Below are 10,487 nucleotides of genomic sequence, written 5' to 3' on the forward strand. Positions count from 1 at the left end.
CACCTTCAAGAGCTTTAAGAGCTCACAGACACAATGCCGCTATGCGTATTTCTGCGGGCACACATGCGCAAGGCTTTGTGTCCCTGAGAGTGAAGCTGCCGGGGGCAAGAAGGTATGTGGAGGTACAATTTTACTAGGTGACGCAAGTTGTTTTCCAAAGCAGCCGTGCCAGGTTAGGTTCCCACCCTCGGGCATTAACAGCGCCCGTGGTGGAACTCATCGCGGTTGATGTGTTATACTGTCAGACTCCTAAAGTTTTGCTACTCTTGGGGTGTGACGTGTCATTTCTCTCATAAGTATCAGCCATTCATGTTTCCTCCTCAGTGAAATGGCTGCTCATGTCTTTAGCCTGTTTTTCTCCGAGTTCTCTGTCTTTCACTCACCGATTTGTAGAAATACTCTATATCGTCTGCAGATCCAAATGTTGTCAGTTTTATGTGTCATAAACTAGTCCATCATTCTGTGGCTTTTGCTTTACTACAGTATGTGTTGATAAACAGTTCTTAATTTTAATGTGGCCGAAATAATTAATCACTTTCCTTAAGATCTGTATCCTTTGTGACTTGTTTCAACTTTTTTTCTTACCCCTCAGTCATAAAGATAGTCCCTTTTTTTTTCTTCTCCCCGGTCACGTAAGTGCCTGCTCTGTCATACACTGTGGGGCTGCCTGGGGCTCCCTAGTCTGCTCCGTTACCCCAAACCCCTCTGGTCGTAATCACTGACGCTTTACACTAAGTCTTCATTACCCAGTAAGCACATTGGAATTTACTGCGGAAGTAGTTTTAGCTTTAAAAACAACATAAAAATAGGAACTAGAACTTACTTTGCTCTGGGTTGATGAACTAATCCCGGAATCTCTTTATTGGTTTTAAGTCTTGCATTTGAACTGGCACTTTTTTCCTGAAACACACAAACACACACATGTAGAAGACCAGGTGAGAACCAGCAGCTCAACAACAGCATGCAGTTCCGTCACAGACACGCTCTGTGCTCTGTGTGTTTGGGACCCTCCGCGGCTGGTCACTTCCCGAGGACAGAAGTCCTTGCAAAGATGTCTCACTGTCCGGGTAGAGCCGCCAAAGGTCGTCACGAGCAGAGAAATTTGCTTTATAAGGAATTTGTTTGTTACACAACTCTGTTTAGAAAATGATGAGTAGTTAGTATCTGATTCTTAAATTGAGCTACTAAAAATAGCAAGAGCCAAAGAACAGAAGACTCCAGTGTCAGAAGGAGCAGAGAAGCACAGCCACGGCTCTTCCCGAGGTGGGCTGACTCGGTGCGTTTCTCTGTGACATGCAACTGTGGTCACCGACACGCCAAGTTTGGACAAGGCTGCGGCAGTGACGGAGGCGAAAGGATGACTAAAACTGACTGTTTTCCACCCACTACAAACACTGGGATTGAATTCAATTGAATTAATAATATTCAATACTAGCCTGTGTTCAAGAGGCACTTTTTGGCTATTAGCCTAATCTGATTTCTTATTCAGCCAGATGGGAAAGAAACATTCTCAAATCTTCAAATACTGATGTATCAGTAACTGTAATATTATTACTCTGTATTTTTAGACATTATTTTTTATTTTGATTTAATTAAATTCTTTTTTTTTTTTTTTTTTAGAGAAAGAGAGAGGGGAAGGGCAGGAGAAGGAGAGGGAGAGAAACATTGATGTGAGAGAGAAACATTGATCAGTTGTGTCTTGAATGTGCCCCGATTGGGGGCCAAACCCACAACCCAGGCCTGTGCGCTGACCGGGAATTGAACAAGCGAACTTTTTGCTTCACAGGACGACACCCAACGAACTGAGCCACACCAGTCAGGGCTGTAGACGTTATTTTTTAAAAAAAATATTCAAAGTGCTTTATTCTTTGCTCACAAAACACATACCCCTAACATGAAAGAAAAGAGTATTCTAAAGGAACCAGAGGTGTGGCAATAATGAAAGACCCAGGCTAAGGGGAGGAATAGGACTCGCATGGGCCAACCCACCCTTCTCACCACATGCAAAGTGATGGTCCCAGAATGAACTCTTTCGAGTTCAGGTTTCTCCTAGGCCTGCAAAAGCCACTTACATCAATGAAGTTCCAATGACTTCTGTTGACCATGAAACATGAGCTTGTCTGTAAAACATTAGCATTCCAAAACCTAGGGCAAGAGCATGATTTTCTAGGAAAAGAAAGAATCATTGCAATTCTTTTGCAGCTTATTTTACCTTCCTTTCCTCACACTAAACAGGAATGTTTTCACGAACGTTTAAAGTGTAAAATGTGTATTGTTTTCTCTGCTGGTCTAGTCAGGCGACAACCAATGAACTCCCTAACTTCTTCCAAAGCAGGTGGGAGAACAAGCAGAAAACGCTAACGCAGTAACCCCAGGAGGGCACACCTACACCCTCTCTTCACCTTGGGTGCCGCAGTGCCTGGCTTAGGGGCCTGGCACCATAAATCCATTATTTACTAAATTATAAATGTTAGTAAATTTATAGAGCTGTGCCACTGTCACCCCAGTCCAGTTTTAGAAAAATTCTCTCATCCCAAATCGTTTCCTCAGATCCACTGGCGGTTCTTTCCTGCTCTCAGCCATAGTCCCAGGAAACCAGAGCCTGCTTTCTGCTCCACGCACCCATTTCCTTTTCTAGATTCGTAATAATACGAATAGTTATTCACGTTAACCAGTATTGGAATTAATACCGGAAATTTTACATAAAATTTCCATACACGGAACAACACATAGCCCGGCATTTTTCACTCAGCGTTAACGTTTCTGAGGTTCATCCGCACTGCAGCACACTTCGGGGTCTCACTTACTGTCAGCGCTCAGCACTCCCATGGACGGCTGCCCCGCATTCTGTTCATCTACTCCTCCGGCGAGTCTCCGCTTTGTGGCTATTATGAACCCTGCTGCTACGACCGTTTGCATACAAGTCTTTGCGAGGACACGCCTTCTCTTTTCTCTTGGGTAGATTCCCAGGAGTGGAACCGCAAGGTTGTATGGTAAGCGTATAGTCAAATAGTTAAGATGTCACCCAGCTATTTTGCAAAGTGGCCACACCATTTTATGTTCCCACCAGTCGTGCAAGTGGTTCCAGCTTCTCCACATCCTGGCCAGCACTTGATTACTGCCATTCAAGAGGGTGTCTGTCTCCTTGTGGGCTTTCTTTATTTTAAGAAGGTGACTTGGATTCGTTCTTATATTTTCACGTGTCCCTCAGAACACCTGGCATCTTGCTACCCAGAGCATTCATATGCCCACTGCTCAGCTGCCTTCGCATCAGTAAGTCGGTTCTGTTTTTGCTCACAGACATCATTTAACTTTTACTCTGGCTATTTACTGGGGCAGGGGAGGTTGAAAGAGATGTCTTTAAAAAAAAAAACAAGCAAACAAACAAATAAAACCAAGAAGGGGGGGCTGGAGAAAGAAGGAAGCTGATGGGGACCCAGAGGGAGCATACCCAACAGGGGGGCCGTGCCCGGCCACATCTGGGCACACCGGGTACAGAAACAGAGAATTAAACTGAGGTGATGGAAGAGGCAACTAAGATATTGTCTCCTTTGGCAAGAAAAAACTATCTTAATGGTAGTTGACACTTACAGACGAAGTACCTAAAATAAACTAGGACTGAGTGAGACTAGGCTGAAGCCATTGAAAGGCCCTCAACAGGCAGCTTGCAGAGCAGGTTTTTTTTGTGTGTGTGAAATTTCAACATTTTATTAATTATTTATATAAATATTCATTGTATTTATTATTGTACATATTTTTAAAATTTTACTTTTCAATGACAGTTTGCATTCAACATTGTTTTGCTTCGTTTCGGGTGGGCAGCATTTCAGATTCAGGGAGCAGAGTTTCTCCTGACCCATTCCTACCACTATTGGAATCATCTGGATGTGTGTTAGAATGCAGATCCCCAGGCTGAGTGTGCATCTCGGGGATTGAGGCCCAGGAATCTGCATTTCAAACAACAGGCCCAAGTGGCTTTAACTCAAAAAAAAAGTTTGAGAACTTCTAAGTCAGAGAGAAGATGCCTTCACGCGTAGGATTCCCCTAGTTGGTTTACCACACAGTAGTTCTCAAACTGAGCCCTGGGGTTCTGTGAGCTGCCTCGGGGGTCAACAGAGAGGCCCAGCAGAGCAGAAGCCCCCTGAACTCTTTCATACCTAGGGGCTCCATTAGTTGAAAAAAGCTTCCATTTCTGCAAAGTGCTTGCAAACTAATGTCAGGTAGTGACAGGTATATTTCAACAGCGAATGGAACAACTTTCTCCTTTGCTTGGAATAATTTTCTTTCGTTATGAACAGAACACGCTCGTCAGTGTGAGAGGAAACTTGCCTTCCCCTTCCTAGTTCCTCTGATGCTGGAGACAGTCAGACCATCTGTATTTACACTGCTGCTCTCCAATCCCTGGGTGCCGTCTCCCAAAGGGGAAGTCAGGATGGCAAGAGGCACTGACAGCTTCTTTAAAAAATTCCCTTGAACTTCACCCCCCTGTTGGTGAGGGGTGAACCCGCTTTTCCCCCTGTCACTTCTTTGTCTGTGTTGTTTTTCTGAGTCTGAATGGACACAGGCAGCGGCCTCCCTGTGAGGGTCCCTGCGTTGGTTCTGGGTTGGAAGTGTGGGAGAAACCTCATTTTCTTTTTCTGGGCCCAGCGGTATAAAGGAATCCCAGGGGCCAGATGGATGCAGGAAGCTGGAGGCCTAAAGAAGTGGGGGCGGGAATAATAGCTCCAGAGACTGCTAATGCGCGGTCTGCACAGACAAGACACACAAAAGCACTAAAGAGGAACTCTCAAAGCATCCCGCCCTCCCCACAGACTGCGTTTTTATGTACATGTGGACCACTGCAGTTCAGAAAGTACGCAAAGACTCGAAAAGGTCACTTATTAAGGAGAATTAGGAGGCGTAGGGGGCGCATGCATATTTTAAAAAATAGGAACACACTGAGCTATAAAATAAATGAGTAATCATTCCAGCTTTGGGGAGGAACCCGTAGAATGTACTCTGGAAGGAAACAAGCTCATTCGATGTTTTACGTGTGATTTCCCGAGTGGTATTAACACGATAGGACACTGCCTCCTTCAAATATAAAGGAATTTTATCTTCTGTCTTGTGAGTGATGATGACGAGCTGAGCCATACCCACTCGGTGAGAATTTGGATGGTTAGCAAACCGCAAGGCCCAAGCTACCAGACGCAACTGTGGACTTGGGCCCACCAGTATCGTTACAATGACGTGAAGTCAACACTTCCGTTGTAATTACCTGCCCAAAGAGACTATTTGAATTAGCAGTATTTTGCTAGAATTATTTAGTAGGAATGAAGTTGGCAAGAAAAGTCTCCACGTTATAGAAATTCTTTTTTCTACAAAATACAGCCACGCACCTCATTTTCTATCCAGCAAATGTTAAGTGGGGTAAATCAGTTTTAAAATACCCAAATACCTTTTCATGTAGTTGCTTCTCAAGGTAGATTGGAAACATTTAAAATAATCTTTAAAAAGTAAACAACGATGTAAGAAATTGCTCCGAACAGATTTAATTGTATACCAATCAATTCAGAACAAAGTCTTTAAGGCACTACGCCATTAATTAAAAGGAAGAAGCTATAATGTTGTTATAAATTACACTGAGAGCTAGGAGTTAAGGATATTGTCAACAAGATGATGTATCTCCAAGTTTTTCACAAAAGGAACATATGCACACCCAAGAGAATTAACTCATTTGGAAGAACCATATTTAATTCTTGCTTAAAATGTTTGTATCGGGACAGGGTAGGTTATGTTGCAACGAAAAACAACCCTGGATCTCAGCAGTTCAACCACAGACAAGTTTATCTCCTGCACTTGCTCTGTGTCTGCGTTGGCAGGAGAACTCTATTCACCCTAATCACAGTGGAAACCATGGCAAAGAAACCTACTGGCCCATCCGTCACTAAATCACTGTTTAATGGCACTCAAGTGCCAGCCTGTGCTACGAGATCTGAGATATAATCCTCGTCCACGAAAAAACAAAGAGGAAGGCAAACAGATGTTTCTAAATGATAGCGGTATGTGGGGTGGGCGTGGTCCTGATGGATGACATCTCACTCAGATGAGAAGGTCAGGGGCGCTGCCTGGAGAAGGGACCAGGCAGGCCTGCGTGGAGGGGAGGAATGAGGACCCTGGCAGGACAGGAGAGAACAGGGCACTTATTGAGAACCACTGAGAACCTGGTACGGCCAGAAAGAGCCTGGGGCACCAGGAGGGATGTGATGGGGTGGTGAGGTGGGCAGGGGCCGGGCCAGGGAGGGCTCACCTTTGGGCATTTGGATTTTCCCTTGAAACACGGGGGTCCCCTGAGGGAGTTTTGAAGCTTCTGGCAAATGCCAGAATTGTGTTTCAGAGGTGGAAGCAGAGAGGAGGGCAGGAAGCTGTGCCAGTAAAACCAGAAGAGAGCCCGTGAAAGGCTGAGCTAAGAGGAGGGAGGTGTGCAGAGCCGACCGCAGGAGACTGGGCTCTTGGAGTCAGACGGCCTCTCTGCTTCCTGCTGTGTGACCCCGAGCGGGTTTCACAACCTCTGTGCCTCCGCTCCCTGGCCTGTGAAGTGGGAATAAAAGTAGTGCTACTTCCCTGGTTGCCTGTGGAGCCGGGAGCGTGCCATCAATGATAGCTCAGTAACAAGATAGCTGCTCTGGGAAGAGACACGGGAATTGAGAGTTGTCAAGAAAAATCCTGGGGTCTCACTCCATGCTAGGCACCTTGATGGACTTTGAGAGAAACAATAAGAAAAAAGGCAAAAAAAAAAAAAGGAAAAGATTTTGAAAGAAACAACAATGAAAAAACAACAAGGAAAATAGACAAACATGAAAAAAATTGCAAATGTCAGAGAAAAACTCAAATGGTAAATTGTAATATGAGGATTCATAAGATTTGAGGTCGACTGAATGCGTAGGGGAGATGGAAGAGGAAAAGGTAGAGTGGAGACCGACAGCCTGATTTTTGCCTTAGCGGATGATTTTTTCTCCCTTGCTATATCATGCATAACGGATGGGCTGACATTCCACCTGAAGGTCTCTTTCTGGGCAGCAAAGCAAAGGTGACGTGGTTATTAAGGCAGAAACAGGGCTGGGCAGAAGTGCATTTCTGCTGAAGCGGATGAAACAAGCTTCAGGGCGGAGAAGCAGTGCAGATGCAGAGAACATCTGTGCGCAGGCTGGGAGTTGCTTGGCTGACTGCACAGGTGTGCTCAGGCCCGACTGCATCTGGGGCACCGTGCAGCGGCTCCCCACTGAGCAGCGTGCTCCCTGCTTCTCATCTTAGCGTGCCAACCTGGTTTCATCTTCTCATGGCCCTGTGGCAACCCCACATTCAATCCTTCCAACTCTGCAACCCAGCAGGCCAGGGGGTCTTCCTGGGCAGCCCCAGTTCCACAGCACTCCTGCCTTCCCAACAGGTGTAGCCACTCCAGTGGGGGTGTGCTCTCTCACAGGAGGGAAGGGTTGCCGGGAGAAAAGAAGCAATGGTGGCCATACCTTCTATTCTTCTGCCTGTGAACTCTTAGTATAAAGATCTTTTTCCTGTTGTTATATATTATACATTTTAAAAATGCATAAACTCTCTGTGGCATGTATTATGATTTCTTAAAAGTGTGTTTTTTAGAAATCTTTTTACATTTTCACACACAGGAGTTTTGAGTTTCTGACTGCTGGGAAAGAATGGACTCCTCTTTCATCCGTTATTTCTTCCATCCCTTCTGTGATTAGCCCTGGCTAATTCTACATTTAGCTCCCTGCCGGTATACGCTCTCCTATACTCCCTGAAACCTCTCCCAGCAGAGGTCGGAGTAAACAGGGGCGTGGAGGTCTTAATAGCGCCCCAGGCTTTCTAGCGGACAGCAGTGTCAATTCCCCGTATTACTACGATTATTTCACAATGGGGATGGATGCAGCCAGTGTAGACCTCTACACACAGTCTCCACAGGCAGTAACCCAATCCTGCGTTGTTCCCTCATTGATGTACTTTTAGCCCGAGGCTGGGAAGAGACTGGTTGGTTGGAGCTAACATTAGGGTTGAAAAGCTCTTTACAATCGAAATAGGGTACTTAGGCAATAAAGCATAGGCACCATTTTTCTTTTTTAAAAAATTCTCCTTTTGGAGAAAAGGTGCTGCTAGGTATTATTTTCATTCTAACCTTTGCAAACAGAATTGATCCTGAAATGCTTTAAGGGGTGTGTATGACCACAGATGCCTGTATTTGCTTATCGCCTCGGTCTTTGAGGAGCTTTCTAGAAAAGCTCCTGTGCTTTTCCACATTTATTTCTCCCTGAGTCCCCTCAGATTTGTGCACCTGCCCAGAACAGGTGGGAGGCGAGGACTTCCTGTGGATGTGGGCCAGGATGGGGCTGGGCCCTCTTGGGCAGCCTCGCCCCAAGCTGGGGAGACACGGTGAGAACAAATGGTCCGTCATTTCTAACCTCTCTGAGGCTGTTTCATTAGGAGGCTTTCAAATTAGGGGTTTCTGAGTTGATACGAGGAGCCTCAGTTTACCACATCTATCAGGAGGTAAAGTGCTTTTTGAACGTCTGATCTCAGGTTTTCTATCCTTCTCTCTCTAGGTCCTACAAGGCAGGTAAGTCTTAAGAGACAGTTTGCTTGTTCCCTCATTCTTTGCCTCTCCCTCATTCTTTCACTTTAGTGAAAACCTTTTCCTGAGTAAAAGCCGCCCCCCCCCCAAAAAAAGGAACTGGCAATGAGAGAAAAATATGTTGAAGAGCTTCAGTGAACCATACAGATGACAGCCAGAGGTATGTGGGGCTGAGCTGAAACACGGAATCCTTTAGGGCTGTGGCGGAAAACCATCAGGTGACCACTTATAATGCACAGCTTATTAATTCAGCCACACCCATTTAAAACCACAGAGTGCGTGAAAGTCATGTTGATTTGGAATAATAGCCTTTCCACACTCACGGTTCCTGAAACAATTTAGACTTTCCAGGGGCATCTGACATCTGTGTGCATGGTCTGCACCCTTTGGGTCTTCCAACGTCGGCCTCGCCACTTCTGATTGGTTTGAAAGCAAATGCAGTCTGATCTGTCGAACGTTTGCTGTCTTGGAAATTTGATCCCAAGCTGTAAATACCATTTAGTGGTAGCGGTGTCCGCCCTGTGCACCGCTCACTGTATTACTATTGTTTCAAAGTTACTTTTCAAAGGCTGCATACGATGAAACAGTAACTAAGTTAGAATTTTTTCTCATTCAGCAACAAAACTGATTTTGTCAGAAGACCTCTATAAACATCAAAAGACAGTGTTTTAGGCTATTATGTTTCCCCAAAACTTTTTCTTCAAAATACAAGAGCGTCCTACATCATGTGACTCAGATAAAAGGTTGCATTCACTTTTCTGAAGAATAATTAGAAAAAAAAAACCCTGCTCACATTCTGGCATATACCGTAACATAGTGTAAACTTTTACTATGTGAAGATGACTTAAAGGGTATCTTTGAACAAAATCCAAGTTTTCCTGCTAAAACTCAATAAAATCAGTAGAGACTGTATCCCATTTTTCAAACGGGATACTGAAGTAAAATCTCACAAATATGAATGCTACATTTGTCGTGCAAGCCATTTGGTAGAAAACATACTATGGGGGGAAAACCCCCCAAAACAAGGTGCGTTTATGCTGGCCCATTTGCCTACATGCACTGTTCTCCCTTCTCTCCCTCCCCCACCCTCTCCCTCCCAGCTAGCGTTACAGAAGACAAACTCCTGGAGCACAGCTATAACCATATTTAATTTGCGTCGACGTCAGACCACGTGTGTGTATTTCACTGAAGCTCCTGTGATAATCTGACAGTAGAGAAACAGAGTTTCCATTGCTTGTCACTTATGGTCTCTTACAATTACAAAACCAATGGCAACAATGAATAATAGCTGCCACTGACGGTACCCTGCCAGGCAGCGGACCCCACACGGGGCTGCTGGGCATTGGGTCAGTTCAGAGCAAAAGCCAAGCCCAGCCCCTCCATGGGATAAGAGCCCAGCAGATGCCAACGATTATTACTATTGTTGTTGTTATTAACTGTTAATCCCATCCTCCCTGTAACGACTACAGGAGGCGAGAGGTCACAGAGGAGAACGTTAAGAAGGACGTTAAGGAGATATTTTGCATGTTGCCGAAGGTCAGAGTTACTGGCTAAGAGGATGAGGAACTCTGCATTTGTACCTGTTTCAATAACGATTTTGCATTCTTAACAAAGCCAAATCTATATAAACTAAAGAGGGTGGGAGTAAGGGTAGCCCAGGCAATTTCAAACTACTCCTTTATGCTTCTATACCTAAAAACGACACAAAGGCCTGGGACGGACACGCAATGTCAAAGGCACAGGCAGACCCCTGGGAGTCCCCTCGTGGCCATTGCTGAAAAGCACCTGCACCTCCTGAACCAAAGCAAGTCAGGGCCAGGCAAGCAACGGGAAGGGGAAAGATGAAAAACAACAGGGAATCGAGGGACCT

The 10,487-nt window shown here is 45.2% G+C and overlaps 1 protein-coding gene across 2 annotated transcripts in view; it reads right to left on the bottom strand.

The window, feature by feature from the left end:
- The window catches only part of C12H1orf21 (chromosome 12 C1orf21 homolog), a 188,893-nt gene that overhangs the window by 25,149 nt on the left and 153,257 nt on the right, over positions 1 to 10,487 (bottom strand). For both annotated transcript variants that reach the window (XM_053915768.2, XM_024552706.4), the window contains exon 4: positions 824 to 900. In XM_053915768.2, the coding sequence (XP_053771743.1) occupies positions 824 to 900 (77 nt within the window). The remainder of the gene's footprint in view (positions 1 to 823; positions 901 to 10,487) is intronic.

The sequence above is a fragment of the Desmodus rotundus genome, chromosome 12, assembly GCF_022682495.2.
Source record: "Desmodus rotundus isolate HL8 chromosome 12, HLdesRot8A.1, whole genome shotgun sequence".
Lineage (NCBI taxonomy): Eukaryota > Metazoa > Chordata > Mammalia > Chiroptera > Phyllostomidae > Desmodus > Desmodus rotundus.